General features: G+C 42.3%; 1 protein-coding gene across 6 annotated transcripts in view; it reads left to right on the forward strand.

The window, feature by feature from the left end:
• Positions 1–22681, forward strand: part of Arhgap44 (Rho GTPase activating protein 44) — a 197939-nt gene that overhangs the window by 157440 nt on the left and 17818 nt on the right. For all 6 annotated transcript variants that reach the window (XM_048366672.1, XM_048366674.1, XM_048366673.1 and 3 more), the window contains 6 exons: positions 5787–5898; positions 6247–6328; positions 7670–7750; positions 11178–11291; positions 11847–11938; positions 13544–13724. In XM_048366672.1, coding sequence (XP_048222629.1) covers positions 5787–5898; positions 6247–6328; positions 7670–7750; positions 11178–11291; positions 11847–11938; positions 13544–13724 — 662 coding nt within the window. The remainder of the gene's footprint in view (positions 1–5786; positions 5899–6246; positions 6329–7669; positions 7751–11177; positions 11292–11846; positions 11939–13543; positions 13725–22681) is intronic.

Here is a 22681-nt window from a genome sequence, read left to right on the forward strand (position 1 = left end):
TTGTTCCCAACTCATCTCCTCTTCTAAGAAGCAGAGCACCAGAGCCTTCTTTCCTACAGTATCCCTCCCAAACCCCCTCAAATCTAATCACACCAAAATGTGGAGTGGGGGTGTTACCCTGCTGTAGACATTGGTGGCTCCGGCTTCTTCCCATGAGCCTTCACTTTCATAGGGACAGCAGATAACTGGGAGGCTGACACCCTCTGGCATGAGGATTACATGGCCATGTTGTAGCCATTGTTTCTTCTACTAAATGTGACCTTTGCTACTGCTTTTACCTATCACATGTCATCCTCTTGTTATTTTCCTCTCTTCCTTTTCCTCTCCTCTTCATGCTTTATAAATGTCATAGTTTTTACAATAGAGTTTGTAACCTTCCTGAATACCATCTTTTTGGAGAGATCTTCGAAATTTGATTGATAGCAACATTTAAAAATGCATTTTTAGAAGTACATTGTTTAAAAAGGACTGGCAAATTGGTGGTCGTTGCTGTTTTTCTTGCTGTGTCAGTTCTTTACTCGGAGATAAATCTATCTCTGGGTTTCATCTATCAGCTATTTGCACATCTTTACTCCATCTTCATATGACTCAATCATTCAATCCATATTTATTCAGGGCATGCTGTGCACTTCATGTATGACTGAGATAGGGGTCTTATGAACTTATTGGAGGAGTTGAGTCTAGCATATACCCAATAACCATGAAATAAATAGAGGTCATGTAAGGCAAACTAGGCCCATAGGAGAGAAACATTACCATTACAACCTAAAAATATCTAAGTGGAAAAATCTACAAATAAATAACATGTAAATCCTACATAACTTTGAGTATGGCACATTGAAATCTGCTGGTGGCTCCTATGTTGCTCCAGGCTTGCTCAAAATGCTGGATATCCAAAAAAGAATAGAGGACTGAAGGCATGGCTCTGGTGGTGGAGTGTTTGCCTAGAAAATGTAAAGCCTTGAGTTTAATCTCCAAGACTGCCCCAAGATAATACATACATACATACATACATACATACACAAACAAGGCAATAGCTTGTGGAATAAGATGTAGCTCAGCAGTAGAGAGCTTGCCTAGAATGTACAGATCTCTAGGTTTGATCCCCAGCATTGCAAAACAGTAAAAAAAAAAAAAAAAAGAATGAATTGGTTTGGGTGAGGATTTATTTTCTTTTTTAAAACATATTTTATGTGTTAAAGTTTTGTTATAATTTTCCTACTTGTTATCAAAGAAAAAGCATGAAGGCCTTTATGCTCCCTGAGAAATGGTTTCATGGAGGAGGTACACTGAGCTTTTGTTTCCTTTTTTTAAAATTATGTAAAAAATTATTTAAGTTAATGAGCCTTAACCCTGACAATCTTGTTTCATCTTCCCCTAATCTCTGCCTTGGATATTTCAGATACAGTGCTACTTCATTTACAATGCCTTTGAATGTATTCTGAAAGAAAAGAGATTTTTTTTAATTTTTTATTGTCAAACTGATGTACAGAGAAGTTACATTAGGCATTGGATACATTTCTTGTACTGTTTGTTACCTCCTCCCTCATTCCCTCCTCCTTCCTCGCCCTTTCCCTTTCCCCCCATGAGTTGTTCAGTTGATTTACACCAAAGAGTTTTGCAAGTATTGCTTTTGTAGTTGTTTGTCTTTTTATCCTGTGTCTCTCGATTTTGGTATTCCCTTTCAATTTCCTAGTTCTAACACCAGTATACACGGTTTCCAATGTACTGAGATAAGATACAGTGATAGCGCAGATACAACCACAGGAAGGGGATACAAGAGGATCATCAACAATAGAAGCTACGGTTTCACATGGCATGTTGAAAGTAATTACAACAATGATATGACAGACATTTCCATAACATGGAGTTCATTTCACTTAGCACTTATGTGTTCATAAGTTGGGCTCTTGTGATCCTCTGCTGTGACTAGCCTAAACCTGTGCTAATTATTCCCTATGAGGGAGACCATAGAATCCATGTTTCTTTGGGTCTGGCTCACTTCACTTAGTATAATTTTTTCCAAGTCCTTCCATTTCCTTACAAATGGGGCAATGTCATTCTTTCTGATAGAGGCATAAAATTCCATTGTGTATATGTACCATATTTTCCTGATCCATTCATCTACTGAGGGGCATCTGGGTTGGTTCCATATTTTAGCTATGACAAATTGAGCTGCGATGAACATTGTTGTGCTGGTGGCTTTAGTGTGGTCTTTTGGGGAAATGCCCAAAAGTGGGGCTGCTGGGTCATAGGGGAGCTCTATGTTTAGCCTTCTGAGGAATCTCCATACTGCTTGCCAGAGTGGCTGAACCAGTTTACATTCCCACAAACAATGAAGTAGGGTTCCCTTTTGGCCACATCCCCTCCAACAATTGTTATTGTTAGTTTTCTTGATATAGGACATTCTTACTGGGGTGAGATGGAATCTCATTGTTGTTTTGATTTGCATTTCTTTTATGGCAAGTGATGTAGAGCACCTTTTCATATGTCTCTTGGCCATTCTCATTTCCTCATCAGAGAAGTCTCTTTGTAAGTCTTTAGCCCACTTGTTGAGTGGGCTATTGGTCCTTTGTAGTTTTGTTTTGGAGGAAGGTAATTTTTTTAGTTCTGCATATATTTTAGAGATGAGGCCTTTGTTGTATGGCCAGTAAAGATCTTTTACCAATCTGTGGGCTTTCTGTTTATCTTGTGAGCTATGTCCTTTGCCCTGCAGAAGCTCTGCAGTTTGATGCAGTCCCACTTGTCCATCCTTTCTTTGATTTGTAGCATTTCTGGGTCTTTGTTAAGGAAGTTCCGTCCTGTGCCAAGGAGCCCAAGTGTTTCTCCTATTCCTTCTTTTAGTATTTTCAGGGTATCTGTTTTAATTTCGAGGTCTTTGATCCATTTGGAATTGATTTTTGGTGCAGGGTAATAAAAAGACCCATATCCAGCATTGAAATAGAAACGGCAATAAGTGATCTCCCATCCAAGAAAAGCCCAGGTCCAGACGGATTCACTGCAGAATTCTACAAGGCCTTCAAAACAGAACTCACACTAATATTTCTCAAACTCTTCAATGAAATTGAAAGTTCACTACCAGATACATTCTATGAAGCCAGTATAACCCTCATCCCAAAACCAGGCAAGGACTCATCACGAAAAGAGAACTATAGACCGATTTCCCTGATGAACATAGATGCAAAAATTCTCAACAAAATTCTGGCCAATCGACTTCAACAGGTCATCAAAAAAAAAATCATACACCATGATCAAACTGGATTCATCCCAGGGATGCAAAGTTGGTTCAATATATGCAAGTCAGGGCTGGGGATATAGCCTAGTGGCAAGAGTGCCTGCCTCGGATACACGAGGCCCTAGGTTCGATTCCCCAGCACCACATATACAGAAAACGGCCAGAAGCGGCGCTGTGGCTCAAGTGGCAGAGTGCTAGCCTTGAGCGGGAAGAAGCCAGGGACAGTGCTCAGGCCCTGAGTCCAAGGCCCAGGACTGGCCAAAAAAAAAAAAAATATATATATATATATATATATATGCAAGTCAATTAATATAATCCATCATAGCAACCGGAGCAAGGTAAAGAACCACATGGTTATATTTCTGGATACAGAAAAGGTATTCAATAAAATCCAGCACCCATTTATGATAAAAGCCCTGGAAAAATTGGGATTCCAGGGAACAGTCCTGAACATAATCAAGGCAGTTTATGACAAACCAGCAGCAAGCATTATTGTAAACGGTGAAAAGATAAAGCCATTCCCTTTAAAATCAGGAGCAAGACAGGGATGTCCACTCTCTCCCCTGCTCTTCAACATAGTACTAGAATTCCTAGCCAGAGCAATTAGGCAAGAAGCAAATATAAAGGGGATCCAAATAGGAAAAGATGAAGTTAAACTTTTTCTCTTCGCAGATGACATGATCCTATACCTAAAGAACCCCATAGACTCTACTCTCAAGCTACTTGAGCTAATCCAAAACTTTGGCAAAGTTGCAGGATATAAAAGAAACCCTCAAAAATCAATGGCCTTTCTATATGTTAATAACCCGAATGCTGAGGCTAAAATCAGGAAAGCAACTTCTTTTGCAATAGCCTCTAAAAACATAAAATACCTAGGAATAACCTTAACCAAAGAAGCGAAAGACCTCTATGATGAGAACTTTAAAAACATGAAAAAACGAAATTAAGGCAGAACTAAGGAAATGGAAAAACCTCCCATGCTCCTGGATTGGGAGGATTAATATAATCAAAATGGCAGTATTGCCAAAGGCTATCTACAAATTCAATGCAATACCCATTAATATCCCAACACCATTTTTTAATGAAATAGAGGTAGCAATCCAGAAATTCATATGGAACAATAAAAGACCCAGAATAGCAAAAACAATCCTAAGCAGAAAGAACAGTGCTGGAGGAAGTTCAATACCCAACTTCAAGCTGTATTATAAAGCTATAGTAATAAAATCACTTTGGTATTGGCACTGGAACAGGCCTGAAGACCAATGGAACAGAATTGAAGACCCAGAAATGAACCCACAGAACTATGCCTACTTGGTCTTTGATAAAGGAGCTAAAAATATAGGAAGGAAAAAGATAGCCTCTTTAACAAATGGTGCTGGCAAAACTGGTTCAACACATGCAATAAACTAAAACAAGAAAAGAGATATTTTGAAATATTGCTATAATTGTATTATTTTTTGTCATGTCAAATTTTTCAGTGGCTTGGAATTTCTTTCCAGCCTCTGCCTTCATTAATCTTCTTTTCCATATATCTCTATCTTCATCTTCTCTTTCTGTTCATGCCTCACTTTGGCCTTATAAGTTATAGAGGTTCATTTGGGAAAAATGTTAGGGATTCTCAAATAATGTCAAAGATGGATTCCTTCACATATTACTACCTGTGCTTGCACATTCACAGATGCTCACACATGTGCACACACATACATTTCATTAGATTTGTACATCTGACTAGATCTCAGTTCAATCCTCCTTCAAGATTTATCTTGCGTGTATAAGAACATAATCTCTAGCTGTACCAGGGGTTCACGCCTGTAATCCTAGCTACTGAGGAGGTTGAGAAATGAATATCACAGTTCTAAGACAGCCTAGGCTGGAAAATATGTGAAACTTTTATCTCCAATTAGCTACCAAAAAGCCAGGAAGTAGAGTATGGCTCAAGTGTCAAGACTGCCAGCCATAAACAGAAAAAGATAAGAGACGGTACCCAGATCCTGAGTTCAAGCCCCAGTACTGGCACAAAAAGAAAAACATAAAAGACCACAAACTGAGCACCCAAGGTTCAGTTCTCTAACAAGGTCTTACTGGACCACTGCAATGAAACACTGTGGCACTGGCATTGAGAACAGCGCATTGCCTAAGGGAGTCCTGCTCTCAAGGCACTTGTGTCTGAAGGTGGAGACATGTAGACACAGCTTTGATGTTGCTGTGTATTGTTGGAAGAAGTGCCTGCTGGAAATTTTGGAGGGGTGGAGTGCAAGGACTTCCTTCCTTCCTTCCTTCCTTGCTTCCTTCCTTGCCTCCTTCCTTCTTTTGCCAGTCCTAGGGCTTGAACTCAGGGTCTGAGTGCTGTCACTGAGCCTCTCTGTGCTTAAGGCTAGCACTGTACCACAGCACCACTCCTGATTTTTTCTGCTTTTGTGGTACAGAGGAATAAAACCCATGGCTCCATGCTTGATAGGCAAGCAATCTACCACTAAGCCACATGTCTGTCTGTTTTGGTCTTGTTTCTCTGAGTAGCAGGTTGCCCATTAACCCTCTGTCCTGCTGGCAGGGCCTCTTCCGAGTAGCTCCTTCTGCCTCCAAGCTGAAGAAACTTAAAGCTGCTCTGGACTGCTGCGTGGTGGATGTGCAGGAGTACTCAGCAGACCCCCATGCCATCGCAGGTGGGCACCCCAACCTCTTAGCAAGCGCTTGCAAGGAAAGGGTGAGCATGGACCATGCTGGGACATGTGAGCCAGTGGCTTCCTGCTGTGCTACTGCTGTGTCCTCTGGAGACCCAGTTGTGGGCCTGATTGTTCTAGCCCCTTGAAGGGAGGCCACTCTTGTATTCCAAGAAAACATGGGCTGCAGTGGTCAGCCTAGGTCCCCACAATCCCAGATCCTTTCATATATATGGGAGCCACCATCTGGTCTTGACTTGCTCAGGGAGCCCCTCTTCATGTGGAACCCACCTGCCTCAGGGTATCTGCTGTGTCACAATGGCTCATGATTGATACTGTATTTGTGTCCAGGAGCTTTGAAATCTTATCTCCGAGAGTTGCCAGAACCTCTCATGACCTTTGAACTCTATGACGAGTGGATTCAAGCGTCCAAGTGAGTACCTTGCGAGTTGGTAAACTTACAGGTGAAAACTAGTTATCTCTTTGTGTCTGTGGACCATTAGTTGAGATCTGTTAAACAAAATGGCACGGTATTTGCACTGAACCTATACACATCCTTTTGTATACTTTGAATTATTTCCAGATTACCTGTTGATACTTAATACAATGCAAATAATTCTTATATTCTACTGGAGAGGGTGTCATGGCAAGGAAAAGGACCTGTCCATGTTCAGTACAGATGCAGCTGTGGGCCTAATGATACAACGGACAATCCACCATTGATTGGATCCATGGGTACAGGATCTTCAGATGTAGTGGACCAAATGTATTCATTGGAAGCACGGAAGCGTGTCAACTCCCTTTTCTGAGTCCAACATGAAGCAATGTCTGTGCATGCCCCCAAAGAAACATGTACAAGATTATTGATTGCAGCATTATTTGGAATAGGAAAATTTGCTAAAGATTTTTTTTGGCCCCTAACTAAACTGTTGTGCATCTCAACTGTTACACAGTTGGAGGAGATGAGAAAGTAAAAAGGGCCATTTAGGCTAATATGAAGACAGGAGGTGAACTTAAGCAAGTTAATGAGGACACATAGGACATTGTATTTTTATGAAAAGAAAGATAAACACACACAAAGCACAAGAGGAATTTAAGAGTGGCCCTATATATGTGTACAAAAAGGTTTTGGAAGGGCTCACTGATGCCATAGTACTGATTCTTCTAGAAAAGAAGAACACAGCAAGAGAGTGATTATGTAGTATACCCCTTGCCTGGCAAGCTCATACCCCTTGTCTGACAAGCTCAAGACTTTGATTTCAAACCCTAGTACTGCCAACACACACACACACACACACACACACACACACACACACACTCTATCATGATTTCAAACTTTATTTCAATAACAATACATAGTATAAATCTTTTTAAAAAGTTAAAGAAACAGGACAAGACAGAAGTAGAATGAAACAGTAGAAATAATATTAAGGAAACATTTTTCATATTAATAGCTTACTGATGAGTTATGGTAGTTTTTTTTGTGTGTGTGTTTTGTTTTTTTGTTTTGCCAGTCCTGGGGCTTGAACTCAGGGCCTGAGCGCTGTCCCTGGCTTCTTTTTGCTCAAGGCTAGCACTCTGCCATTTGAGCCACAGCACCACTTCTGGCCGTTGCTGAGGAATCGAACCCAGGGCTTCATGTATACGAGGAAAGCACTCTAGCCACTAGACCATATTCCTAGCCCTGATAGTTGGTTCTTTAATATGATAACTAGTTAATATGACTGATGATGAAACTTATATCCAACCAATGGCTCTTCCTACCCCTTCCCAGCATCCAGGAGCAGGACAAGAGGCTCCAGGCTCTGTGGAATGCTTGTGAGAAACTGCCCAAGGCCAATCACAACAACATCCGGTAAGTCATTGATGGACACATGTAGACTGGGTTTATTCAAGATACACAGTCTTGCAAGGCATCGGTAGCTCACACCGGTAGTCCTAGCTACTCAGGAGGAGGAGGCTGAGATTTGAGGTTTGACATTTAATGCCAGCCCAAGCAGGAAGGTTCTTCAGACTCTTATCTCGAATTAACCAGCAAAATGTCAGAAGTAGAGCTGTGGCTCAAATGGTAGAGCTCTAGCATTTAGCAAAAGAAGCTAAAGGACAATACTCAGGCGCTAAGTTCAAACCCCAGGACTAGCCCCCACATACACATTTTCCACATGTATATATACACATATATAAATACACACAACCTGCTAGTCCTGGGGCTTGTGTATATATCCATATTCATATATACATATATACCTATGTATGTGTATATATGTATATGTGTGTGTATACATACACACACATTTTCCTGGGTAAAGCTGGACAGAAGTCATGGACACGAGCATGTGGTAGTGTCTAAACAACTGTGAGCATGTCTGTTCCCTTCTAATTCTCAAAGGAGGCTATGAGGTAATGCAATGATGACAGCATTTTACAAATAAGAAGAGACTGCCATATGACAGTGGAAGCTACCCAGCTAGACATTAACTAATTCAAAGAACTATGTTCTTTGATTTGCAAGAAACAAAGAGTAACACAAGCTCTATTAAGATATTGGAGGGGCTGGGAATATGGCCTAGTGGCAAAAGTACTCGCCTCATATACATGAAGCCCTGGGTTTGATTCCTCAGCACCACATATATAGAAAATGGCCAGAAGTGGCGCTGTGACTCAAGTGGTAGAGTGCTAGCCTTGAGCAAAAAGAAGCCAGGGACAGTGCTCAGGCCCTGAGTCCAAGCCCCAGGACTGGCAACAAAAACAAAACAAATTAAAGATACTGGAAATGCCAGTGTCAATGGTTCACATCTGTAATACTAACTACTCAGGAGACTGAGATCTGAGAGTTAGGTTCAGAGCTAGCCTGGGTAGAAAAGTCTGTGAGGTTCATCTCCAGTTTACCACTGAAAAGCTTGCAGTGGAAGGGTGGCTCAGATGGTAGAACACTAGCCTTGAGCAGAAAAGGCCAAGTGAGAGCATGTGGCCCTAAGTTCAAGTTGTAGTATGGTCAAAATCAAAAGAGAGACAGACAGACACAGACGCAAACACAGAAACAGAGAAGGAGGAAGATAGGGGGAGGAAGGGAGGGAGGGGAAATACATTGGGAATTTATGACAGGGAAGGTTCCTGGACATGTGGGAGTTGACCAGAGGCTGGGGCTGGAGTGTGTCTTTGAACTAGTCATGTTCCTCCGGCTTCATGGTTCATGAGACACAGCTGTTTTCCGTGCCTGTCTCTCACTTTTCTTGTCCCTCTGCTGAAGATCTCTCCCTATTCCTGGCTTCTTCGCCTCATACTCTCCACTTCCTCCTCTTCCTACTGCCGTTCCCTCACTCCTCCTAGCCCTGCTGTCTCTCTTCCTTGCTTCTGAAAAACAGATTTTCAGCTTCGACTGCTGTTGCCATCTGCCTGATTACTTGTTTCCGTTTTCAAAATCCCAAGAGCAGCAGTATGGCAATTCTCCAAGAAATTAAACCTAGAATTGCCGTATGATCCGGCAGCTCCGCTTCTGTGCTTATACCCCAAAGAATTGAAAGCAGAGCCTTGATATTTACACACCCACATTCGTGGCCACATGATTCACCATATCTCAGAGTAGAAGTCAGCCAAGGGTCCACCAAGAGCAGACAATGGAGAAATGAAATGGGGTAAAGACATACAAGGGAATATTAAATTGTGATTCTTGCTGTGACATGAATGAACTCTGAGGACTTGCTGCTGAGTGAAAGATACCAAATAAGAGGACAAAGGCTTGAGATTCCACTTACATATAGTACTTAGAACCAACAGATTCATGGAACCAGAAATGGAATGGTGGTTGCTGGCAGTGTAAGAATGGAAGATGCTGGGGTTTAGTGGGTACAGTTTTTATATTTTTAATTTTTATATTTAAATTTTATATTTTTAATCCCATGAACAAACATCAAATTGCTGTAGTTCATTGCATGTTGGGGACCAGAGCTCAGCTTGAGGGCACTGGTCAGCACATGGGTTGATTGCTTGTGTTCCATGTTCTGGTGCAGCCCTGTGTTGGCTCTTGGAGGCTGAGCCTTGGTCAGGAGAAGCCATGGTGGAATTAGCACTGTGGCAAAATAGTGACTACTTGGTAGAAACCCAAGTTAGTCTAGTCATCTCTCTGAGGGGCTGACAGAGGGGAATTAAAAAATCCTTCAAGGAAGTTGCTTCATTGAAGCCAAACAAAGTGAGGTTAGGATTACACAGCCTTTGTAACAGATTAGTTCAGGAACAGACATGATTTCAGGGTCTTTTGAAAGTTCTTGGCAGGACTTGACTGCTTTTCAGGTCAGAGTGCCTGAGCTGTATTTGAATGCTTTGTTGTGCCCAGTTACTTCATGGGCTCTGAATAATAAATTGATTGAGGTACAATTCATATACCCCCAAGCCTTATTTAGAGTTAACCCCAAATTCACAGTTACAACAGTTAGCACTGATGGTAGAGTGTATTCATTATTCCAAAAGGAAACTCAGCTCCCATTAACAGTCATGCTTCATACTCCCCAGACCCACATGTAAACATAAACATATGGTACAGCTCTGGTATCTGTTAATCTACTTTATGGTTCTGTAAGTATTTTTAAAATATTTTTATGTATCCTGAAATATTTCATGTAAACAAAATAATACAATCAATGGCCTTTTGTATCTGGCTTCTTTCACTTATGTAATGTCTGCATGGTTCATCCATGTGTCTAGGGGTTAGTTTTTTAATATTGCATGATAGTCTATATTTATTCATTCACCTCTTGATGGACATTTAGCTTCCATTTTAGGGGCTATTATGACTAATGCTGCTAAGTCATTCACGTTGAATTTTTGTGTGAACATATTCCTCTTGAGTGTAGCCCTAGGAGCAGAATTGCTAGGCAGTTTGCTATCAGTGTTTATCATTTGACTCATTGGACCTTTCCAGAAAGCAGGCCTGAGAGTAATCCCAGAAGCCATACCTCCTATCATGTCAGTGTTTCTGCTGATGACAGACACTTTATCTCTGCACACAGGGTAGATGATAGGTTTCGACAATGAGAGCTGTGGTCATCCCCAAAAGAAAGGCAGAGACTTTCTGGATATCATTGAAGCAGATGTTAACATCTAACAGTTGAACTTTGAGTCTGCTTTTCGGAAAGAACACAAATTTCCCATTTCCTGACACATGCTGTGTATACGTCTTGTTATCGTCAGTGGCATGTGCCATGTGAGGGAAGTTTCCCTACAGTGCAGGGGAACGTGGCTGGTGTTGTGCCTGGGGAAACCTGGCCTTTCTCATTTCCTTTCAGATACTTGATTAAATTTTTATCCAAGCTGTCTGAGTATCAAGATGTGAACAAGATGACTCCCAGCAACATGGCAATTGTCTTAGGACCCAATCTCCTGTGGCCACAAGCAGAGGGGTGAGTACTTAGGAAGAGAGGCTCTGAAGGTGCAGCACAAGGTGGACTCTGAAGCATCACCAGCCTCAGTGAGTTTTCAGATCTTAGTTTGATCCACAACTTAGCCTTTTGTAGGCTCAGGAGAAGGTGCAGCCCTCCACAGAGCACTCTTGTTGACAGTCTCAGAGTCAGCTCACGGAGGTTAGCTGTCCTTTCTGAGCCAATCTAAAGCAGCATCAGGGTAAGAAGAAGGAGGCCCAGGGGCATGATGGCAGTGGGCCAAGCAGGGGGAGCTTCCCGGCACCCAGCTTCAGAGTTGGAAAGCAATGAGCTCAGCTGCAGGTGATAGCCACATCCTAACATGTTAGAAGTACCTACACGGGGATGGCTCATGTGCCCTGGATGGTGCCCTTTCCACAACACAAAGTGTCTCTACTAAGAGAAAGCCAGCTCACCCATTTGGGTCTATAGGGTTCCACTCCAGGGCCCCTTCATGGGCTTCAGTGACAAAGGACTGTCAATGTTTCATCCTGCGTGGACTGTGACCTTGCTGCCTTATCTGTGCTGTGCTTGCAGGAACATCACCGAGATGATGACCACAGTGTCACTGCAGATTGTGGGGATCGTTGAGCCCATCATCCAGCATGCAGACTGGTTCTTCCCTGGGGGTACGTAGTGGTATCTGGATGGCAGACAGAGGTGGAAAGCAGGAAGAACACTGTGAGTTCAGAGCCTTTGAAATCAAGTACTCCCAGGCTAGGATTTTGTAGGCTTTGTCTTCAATCTGTCTCTGCATGTGTATGCACTGCAAATGCATCCAGGTATTAGAGTAGAGATGTTAAGGCCTTCCGTACTCTTTATCTCAACCCCAAAGAAATTCTGGCATGGAGGTATTTACTGCCTGTGAAAACCAGCTCCATGGATGCTGTAGGTCTTACCTCCATCGAGAGTTTCTTCATGCTTACAAATCTGTGCCATAGCATCAAGGTTCTTTCTCTCACTGTGTGTTTGTTTTGACTGACCTCTCTGAAGGACAGAGCTCCTGAGACTGGTGTTGATGACAGAGTTGAGTAGCATAGGAAGTCAAGGTGGAGCAGTAGAAGAGGTGGCATTGAAGGCATTGTTCTGTAGGATCTGTGGGTGAATTAGTGCATCAGCATTGCAGACAGACAGCTGTACAGAGCACATCTATCTCCTCTATTAGAAAAGGTTGTATATATGTAAGAGCCAACATACAACTCAGTAGAATCCCTTACTACTTCTACTGTTTGGATTTACAGTAAGACTGTTATGATTCATAATTAACAATATTGAATCTTATTTTACTTTCTTGACTAGTTCCATTGACTAGTACTTTCATAACTGCAGTTATTGAATAGTTATTGAACGGCTGTTTTTCTGACTTGGTTAGCACTCTTCAGAAACTGCAGCCTAAAGCATGAATGTTGAGAAAGATGATTCTTTTTAGAAAAACCATTTTCCTTAAAGTACTTCTCTGTTCCTGTCATGTTGTTATTGTTGTTTTATAGTAGTAGGCATTGAACTCAAGGCCTCATGCTTACTAGGTAATCACTCTACCACTTGAGCCCCTGGTCCTTTTGCTTTTAGTTTGATGTTTGTAGATTAATCTATTTTCAAAGTGATATACAGAGGGGTTACAGTTTAATACGTAAGGGAGTGAGTACATTTCTTATCAAACTTCTTACCTCCTCCCTCATTTTTCTCACATCTTTCCCCCCCTTCCCATTCCCACCCTCCACCCCCTAAGTTGTAGAGTTGGTTTACAGGATATTGTCTTCTAAATACTGCTATTGCATTGGTTCATCTTTAGTTTGATTTTTAGAGAGAGTTTCATTAACATTCCCTTTTTGGCCTTTGATTATGATCTTCCTACTTCCCTCTCCCAAGTAACCTGGATTATAGGTCATCATCACCATACCCAGCAGCTCATTTTTATGATACAGTCTTGCCTACTTTGCCAAGGCTGGCATCAAAACACAATCCTCCTATCCCTTTCTCCCCAGACCCTAGAATTACAGATGTGCGTTGCCATGACTGGCTCCATCCATTGCTGTTTTATTGTTTGTTTTTAAGTCACAAATAGACATTGCTTTCTGAAACATCATCCTGTATAATTTGATATGCTCTCTGGTCTCTTAGTATGGTGGATTCTATTAATACGCTTAATTAATATCATGGGCAGAGGCAGCTCCTGTCCAGGAAGTCTGTGGCCTATCAAGCGATCATGCATATGGCTTCTTTCTTCCCTGCAGAGATAGAGTTCAACATCACAGGCAACTATGGGAGTCCAGTCCACATGAACCATAATGCGAACTACAGCTCCATGCCCTCCCCAGACATGGACCCTGCTGACCGGCGCCAACCTGAGCAGACCCGCCGGCCCCTCAGCGTCGCCACTGATAACATGATGTTGGAATTTTACAAAAAAGATGGGTATGAGCCAGTGTCTCTTCTTCAACCTGGGGGATTGGGGAAGTTGGAGGGACTGGGTAAGGGTTAGACTTAAGGAAAACCGGATTGACTCACAGGGTGTGCTTTACCATTGTCAGTTTAGTGACTTGTAGCAAATAAGCTACAAATCATTCTTTTGGAACTACCATTTGAACTCAGGGCCTTATACTTGCTTACTTGGCTCACTTGCTCTACCACTTGAGCCAGGCCCCCAGCCCTGCTTTTTTGCTAGTTATTTTGGAGTTAGAGTCTAGCAGACTTTTCAGTTGTGAGGCATTAGTGCCTGGCTTGATGTTGACTGGGATGAGTTTCTGGCTTACTTCCCTTTGGCCACAGCCTTCTGTTCTGCAGCCTTCTGACTCTGTTCTCATCAAAAGAAATAAAAGTGAGTCAGTGAGAAAAATTAAAAACCTGTATAAGTACTTTATTGTGACTGAAAAATGTTTACATGTGGAGCTGAGGGTGTAGCCCATTTGTAGAACATGTGCTGGGCATGAAGTAGGCCCTGAGTTCAAAGAGGAGGTGGAGGAAAGGGCCTCTCCCCCGAAAAAAACTGAAGTACATAAATACGTATGTTACTGACCCTTTAGTGGCTTTACTCCGTAAATTCTTCACAAGTGTGAATGTATGAGGGATACTTGTAATGCACAGGTTAACATTCCCAGCTTCCACCTCACTAAGGCAGAGGGGAAAATTTAAACTAGACTCTAGTCCTTTTGTCAAATTTCCCCAGGGTTTTAAGATATTTTTCCTTTTATGTTTCTTTCTAAACCTTTGATACAGTTCTAAGAAAATCCTGAGTACATTCAATGGTTAAATAGGTGCACATAATATTTAACTACATAACAAAGGAAATTGGCATGGGGGAGGTAATCATGTTTCCTAAGATATGTAATGAGTTGTGGTAAATACCAGCTTGGCATTGGCAGCCAACACTGACCCAATCAGAGCCTGGCTAGCCCACAGCACCATTCAAGTTGCCTGACTTGGTAGAGTAAATCAGTTAAGTAAACAGTGGTTAGGAATTAGAAATCACAAACATAGCTTGATACTGATGGCTCATGTCTATAATCCTTTCTTCTCAGAAGGCTGAGATCTAAGGATTGTGGTTCAAATCCAGCCTAAGCAGGAACATCTGTGAGAGTGCTTTCTCCATCAAGCTGAGGGGGGGAAACAGCTGGAAGTAGAACTGTGGCTCAAATGATAGAGCACCAGTCTTAGTTCAGCCGCAGCACATACACACACAATTTTTTCTAAATCATAAGCATTAAGTAAACCTTCATAGTCAAGCCTTAATATAGATGGAAAAGTCAAACTCTTAGTGAAAACATCTAAAAGTTGTAGAATAGGAAATACAGAAGCTACAACTTTCTCCTTTCATAAAGAAATAACTACTGGATAAACAGAAGAGGCTGTTGGAAAGGCAGTGGTCTGAAGGGTTTTGGAGGGGCTAGAGTCTTACTTTTACTCCTCTTTCTGAATGGGTGGTGGCCTTGGAGGCTGGAGTTGGCAGAGGAACCCTAAGTCTGTGTACTGTGACAAGAAGTTGGGAACACTAGATGCCCAGTGTCTTCATCTTTCCTCACTAACCAATATGTGTGATACACGTGGGGTTGTGTGTATGTGTGTTGCCATTGTTTGATATTATTTTCAGTAGATACCTCATCTCTGATGAAATACCCAGGATCCAATATGAGATGATGTCTTTAACCCAGTCTGCACCTGCATTTGCCCCTGAGAGGATCCCTCAGCTTAGTGATATGTCACAAAGGAACTGAGTTATTGCACAGGATGACATTTTCAGGTGAAGCCCAGGGTCATCTCTAGTTGTCTCTCTTATCTGCTCCTCTCAGAATCTAAGTCATACTGCTAAGAACTTTTTCAGTACTGGTATGTTTCATTGTGAAATAGAATCTATGCTATGTAGTTTAAACCTCATATTCCACATTTTAAGTCGTGAACTTCCTGGCTTAGGATGACCATCAAAGAGCTATTGGGCTTGGCATTTGTATAGAGTCTTATGCCATGTGATGGGATTTGATCAGTGATAGTTTGCATATACAACAGTGGTCCCCTGAGGGTTGTTGCACTTCGTGCTCACATCACCATCCTAGTTCATGTAAGTACCCTGGGAGGACCATACAACAAGGTCAGTATCCTGTGACACATTTGTCACAATGTGTTATCATCATGAAGTACACTGTGTATATGTTCTAATGCACAGTGAGCTAATGGTGTTTGATTCTGAGCTGACTTTTAGAGAAAGAGAAACCTAAAGTTATAGTTGTTTGTGAAGAGGAAACAATTTACATCCACTGAGTCCCTATCTTAGCAATATCAAGGGAATTTTCTATATTTGTCTCCATTTATGAGCTTTTCAACTCCTTGAGCTATATTTTAAAGCCTTCAAACTAACCACTGAAACACTGGCCAAAATGTAACTCATGGGGCCAGGTTAAAATAGAGAATAGAAATTATTTAACAATAAAGCTATTTCTTCAACTGGGCACTAGTGGCTCATGCCTGCAATCCTAGCTACTTGAGAGGCTGAGATCATGCCCAGTTTAGGCTGAAAATTTTTCATGATTCCATCTGAATCAGTAGGGAGGTATGGTAGTGTGTCTGTCAGCTTAGCTATGTGAGAGGCTGAGATTGTGAGGATCTCAATTCCAAGAAAGCCCAGGCATAAAACTCTATAAGACTTCATCTCAAAAGAAGAGGCTGGAAATGATAGTATGTACCTGTCATCCCAGCTGTGTTGGAAGCAAAGAATACAAGGGTTGTGGTCCAAGAATACATGAACAGGAAGTAAAACCTATCTCAAAAGTAATCAGCACAAAACCTTAAGCAAAAAAGCTCAGGGACAGCACCCAGGCCCTAAGTTCAAGTCCAAGGAACAAAAAACAAAAACAAACAAACAAAAAAAAAACAGAGCACTGGTGGCTGGTGGTTACATCTGTAATCCTAGCTGCTGAGGAGGCTGATATCTAAGGATTACAGTTTGAAGCCAACCCAGGCAGGAAAATCTGTGAGAATCTTACCTCCAATTAACAACCTGAAAACTGGAAGTGGTGCTGTAGCTCAAAATGGTAAAGCACTAGCTTTGAGCAAAACAGTTCAGGGAGAGTACCCAGGACTTGAGTTCAAGCCCCACAGCTGACAGAGGTGGAGGGAGGGAGGGAAGGAGGGAGGGAGGGAAGGAGAAGGGAGGGAGGGAGGAAAGGAGGGAAGAAGGAAGGGAGGGAGGGAGGGAGGGAAGGAAGGAAGGAAGGAAGGAAGGAAGGAAGGAAGGAAGGAAGGAAGGAAGGAAGGAAGGAAGGAAGGAAAAAACAAAACAAATGAGGTGCAGATGTTAGACTGATAGGTCTGCCAGCTGAGCAACTCCAAGGAGTGCCCACAATTACCAGAAGCTAGAGGAGAGTCAATGGGACAGATTTTCACTCAGTGCTTCCACAACAAACTGCTGAAAGCTTGATCTCAGATTTTTGATTACTTGAGCTGCAGAAGAATAAATGTGCTGTTTTAAGCCACTCATCGAGACCCTTCTGGATGGGGTCTGACTGCTAGGAAAAACCAACCATGTGATCAGAGGTTTTTGTCCACTCTCCGCTTACAAAGAAGGGAGAGAAGCTGAAGACTGAATTAATCATCCATGGCCAGTGGTGAAATCAGCCACGCCTGTGTAATGAAGGGTTTATAGAAAATAATACTAGAGGGCTGGAGTTGTGTCTTGCCTAGCAAGCTCAAAGCTCTGAGTTCAAAACCCCAGCACTATGGATATGTTGTTGCTGAGCTTACCCATATGCCAGGAAGATTGTCAACCCCAACTCTATAAGGACAGAAGCTCCTATCCTAAACTTTTCCCTATGTATCTCTTCATTTGATTATTCATGTATGGCCTTTATAGTATTCTTTGAAATAAATCAGCAATAGTAAGAAAAAAAAAATACCCAGCACAAAAACATGATGGAGGTATGGCTCAGTAGTAGAGTGCCTGCCTAGCAAGTGAAAGGCCCTCAGTCCAAACCCCACTAACTCTTACCCTTCCCTCCCAAAAGAAGGAGAAAATGGATCATATAAACTAGATAAAATTGGAGAGATATAGCAAGCACCCTATCAAGGTCAGCAGCATTTTATTGAGCTAATGGTGTTTCCATCTTAGATGCCATTGAAGGAAGTTTACTTCCCTCACAGCTTTGGTGCCAGTGCCTTTCTGACTCATAAAAGCATAGGAACCTGAGCTTCCACAGCAAATTCTGGACCCCCATACACATTTTCCACTATCCCAAAGATATTAGATCTTAAACCTAGAATTTGTGCATACTACCTTATTTGGAAAAACAAAACAAAAGTCTATGGAGATGATTAAAATAGAGAACCCAAAATAAGAAAATGGCCATGGATTATCAGTAGGATCATTATAAGTGCATTATCAGCTTCAGAGGCATCTTTATAGACAGAAGAGAAACTTTACTGTACTGTGCTATAGAGATGTGTGGGTGGAGCTGAGATGTGGTATTCACAAGCCAAGAAATGCCAATAACCATCAGAAGCTGGAAGGAGCATTGAAGAATTCTTTCCCTCAAATTCCTGAAGGAAATGGAGTTCTACAAACACCTCTGTTGACCTTAATGATAACTATTCTGGACTTCTGGCCTCCAGAACCATAAGAGAACGCATTTCTGTCATATACCAATTTTGTGATACTTACTACAGCGGCAACAGAAAACTAATACTCCTATCTACTTCTGTTGCGGCAGTCACAGCCATTGAGCACTGGTGTCATTGCCTTCCCTTTGACTTACATTGGTCTTAACCATTTACTTTCTCTAGTAAGAATCCCAGAAGGTGTCCTGGGACTTCAGAGACTAGGTCCAGGGAAGCCTTGCGGATTCTTTGGGACACTTACCCCTGAAACTCTGCTAGCGTACTATAGGAGGGGTCCAAGCAGCCCCTTGGAGAGAAATTGAGGCCCTGAACTCCACACTGAGCTGACACCAAAACAATTTGCTAGCTCTGTGAGTAAGTCGTGGGTTTGTAAATCTGATTTTCGAGCAACATCTTTCCATGGCCTTTAATATAGCAACACAGCTTGACCCACTTTTCTGATAAGGAAACCTCCTGACCAAGCTTCCAAACACTTAATGTTTTCTTCCTAAAACACCATAAGCAATTGTGCTAATTCTGCAGATGTTGAATATACTGCAACTCAAAGGAATTGGCCCAGATGGCTGAAGGTTGTTGCTGGAGGCCTCACCCCTCCCGCATGACCTGGAAAACCCTCTGTAGGCAGTAAGATTGTGGCCACTCCTAGCTGGTTTCCAAAAATCAGTTTGTTTTCTGATGAAGCTTTTACCCAAGACCATCCTTCCTATACTTGTCTTCTTTGTTGCCCTGATGATTTAGATGGGCAATGAGTCTTGGGCAATATGTCATACAGAAGAAATCTGTGTGGCTCACAGTGGTTTCATTTCATTGCAACTTGGCCCCACTGCCTTTGGGCTTGTGGCAGCACAATGTATCATAGTGGGAGTCCATGGCACAGAAAGCTGCTTGCCTCACGGTGGCTAGCAATCAAACCAAGAAACAGGAGGAGCTGGGGTTCCAGTATCCAATTTAATATGCCTAAGTCTCAAATCCTAAAGCATCTACCACCTGCCAACAGTGGCACAGCCTGGAAACAGAGCCTTCAACACATAGTCCTTTGGGAGACACTCACCTGAGCTATAACTAGGATTATATGTGGATTCCCCTTTGTTTTTCTGTTCCTAAGTCCTAGAACCATAAGCAGTCAGCATCCCTGGCTATGAAACACATCTGGACCCACCTTACTAACAGAGCCCTAGAGGACAACAAAGGGACCCATCCACAGAAGTGGGATTCTCAGAGTTGAAGTATACTTCCACTTACCATGACATCCCAGTCTTTATGTTGATAACATACACAGCAGCCTTTTGAGCTGAGGGACCCTGTTGTTCTTCAGGCTGTACCACTGCAGGTGGACAAGTATGTGGGATGTGCTTGCCAGACAGGTAGTAAATTGTATGGTGGGGTAGTTTTTTTGTTGTTTTGTTTTGTTTTTGGTTGTTGTTTTATTTTAGACCACTGTGAAAAGATTAAGAGATTGAAATAGCTATTTGGTTAATATTCATGTAAAGCCTTTGATTTCATGTTAGTCAGACAGTTAACTCACCACCACCAGGGCTTAAAACAAAATCTAACATAATCTGTGGGTTCTATGAAGATAAAGTAAACCTTTAATGCTGTTTCTATTCAACACACTAACCAGCTATAGAACACATATTTATCAATAGCAGGCAAAGGACTTCAGGATTCATATAAAGATACACTCTAAAGTCTTGTAATTGGAAGAACAGTGTTGGGTATGGAAGAGCTCTCAAGTTGCTCATAAAGCCAATCTAATTAAAAAGACACATAAATGTTCTTGGGGGAAAAAGCAAGAGTCTCAATTACCTATGTGCCTTGCTTGTTGTCCCCTTTCTACTTCTAGCTGGACTATCCCAGGGCTTTTGATGTTCAGAGCTACTATTAGGAAAAGGAGAAATCTGAATGAAGACCCTATAAACTCAGTACCTACAGCTCATGCTGCCTCTGACTCATCAGCACAGCTTCCTTCTTTTCCCTTTTATAAGCTTATTTTGCCCCTGAGCTCACTTTCTTTATTTCTTTGTCCAAGAAGAATTTTTTAATAATCCTATGTGGTTGGCATCTGTAAGGACAGGACAATTCTTACTGTGGAGACTTCTATGGGGTTAAGTTTCTCTTATCTGAAATATTTGGGGCCACAATTATTTCAGATTTTGGAATATTTTCATATGCAGTTGAGATGTCTTCATGAGTATCTGTGAATGCATATCTTATACGTACAGCCTCCTTTTACATAGTACACTTGTGTTTTTTTTGCAACTTGCCACTGAGGTTAAGTGTAAAAACTTCCACTTCAGGCATCACATTGGTGGTGAGAATGCTTTAGATTTTGGAGCCTTTTGGATTTTCAGATCAAGGTTGCTGAACCTGGCCAAGTGCCAGTATCTTATGCCTATAGTCCTATCTACTCAGGAGGCTGAGGTCTGAGAATCACATTTTGAAGCCAGCCTGAGCAGAAAACTCCATAAGACTTTTATCTTCAGTTAATCACCAGAAAGCTGGAAGTGGAGCTGTGGTTCAAGTGATAGAGAAAAAGCCTTAAGCAAGCATGCTAAGGGACAATGCCAAGACTCTGCATTCAAGCTCAATACTGGCACAAAAAGGGTGTTAAACCTGTTGTCACTGGTCATAGTGGCTGAGGAACATATGAACATTGTCCCATTTGTTCCTCACACCAGCCCCAAGGAAGAGAAATCATCACTTCTAGTTGATAGAAGATGACAGAAGGTGACTCATCTGTCTCAGTTCTTGGGAAGTCTGGTATTTAAAAGCAACATTTTCTGCTCTTAAAGCCCAATGTGTTTTGCTGAATAGAAGAGGGTATCGAGGCACCGTGTCTTACATGAGCCACACAAATGAGCTCCCTTCAACAAAAATATGTACTCGGTTTTCAAGTGTCCAGCTTATTATACTCATAAATGCCACTTGCTTAGCTAAAAAGCTCTCTTCTTAGACACACAGTTTTCTGTCCATATTAGTTTATTTCCCACTGCTATTACATTGAGGGAGGTAGGTGGTATATAAAGAAAAGTTGTTTTGCTCACAGTATGAGAAGTTCAAAGGCGTAGTGTTAGCATTGGTTTGGCTCCCATAAGGACCTATCTAGCTGTTCCACATGGTGGAAGGCACCATGGTGCAATGGCATGTGAAAGCCATGGGAGATCACATGGCAAGATGAGAAGCCAAACAGGTGTAAGGACCTGGCTTGCTCCTTTGCAACACTGTCTTGCACAAGAACCAGGGTCCTCAACAACTGCCTTCATCCCTTCTGAGGGCAGTGCCCAAGTGACCCAGGCCCCCTGGCACTTAGCTCCACCTCTTAAAGGTGCCAGCATCTCCACACTGAGAACCAAGCTTCCAATACATTCTCCAAGGACCACAGCATCCACTTTCACACACCCCAGTAGCCCATCAGGTCACCACTTAGGCTCTGCCACCAATCAGTGCTTCAGGAGCATACTAAATATTTTACTACCCAACATCCCTTCCTGACTATGGGGAGATGTTCTTCTCATTCATTTCCTCAGACAAGGAAAGAGCTCTGACCACTGAATGGATGGTTAACTAAGGCCAGAGGCTTTAGTCCCTTCAGAACCTATTCTTTCCTTACATTTTCCTGGCAAATGAAAAGTGTGGCTTATGAGGAATCCCACCCAAGTAGTAAGTGTGGGGAGGAATGTGGGGGAACAGAGTGCTTCAGACTGGTGCCTGAAGTCTTGTAACCTGGCCTTCCCACATGAGTCCCATCCTCCGGTGATGATAACTCTGGATCCCCGATCGCTACTCTCCTTATCCTAAAAGAGAAAAGGGAGAGATAGGGATTGCAGGCTCTATTCCCCCCAGTTCTGTATGCCCCACATCCCTTACCACCTTGCTTCCAAAGAACCAGAAGAGCCACACACCCAGTGAACATGTCCTGGACTCTGCCTTTGCCTCCTGCTTCATGGTTTCTCAACACTTTGCTCCTCAGTCAGTCTTCCTCTCTGGCTTCTCACATTCACCTCGGTTCAACTAAGAAGGACCTAAAAAGTGAGGTCTCACCGTTGGTGTGAAGCAGAGGCTCATGGGGGATCTTGGTGGCACACTGGGCAGTTTCATCATTTCTGATTGTGTTTGATGTAGACATTCAGACATTTCAAGGTAGCCATTTGTTTCGTGGGCTTTTCAGTCTCCAAAAGCATGCCTGCTGCCTTAGTGATTGACTCATTTTGTAAAGTCTTATGTGAACTGTTTGAAAATGCTAGTGGACATTGGGCATGTGTTCGCTATCA

This window comes from Perognathus longimembris, chromosome 17, assembly GCF_023159225.1.
Source record: "Perognathus longimembris pacificus isolate PPM17 chromosome 17, ASM2315922v1, whole genome shotgun sequence".
NCBI classification, from domain to species: Eukaryota; Metazoa; Chordata; class Mammalia; order Rodentia; family Heteromyidae; genus Perognathus; species Perognathus longimembris.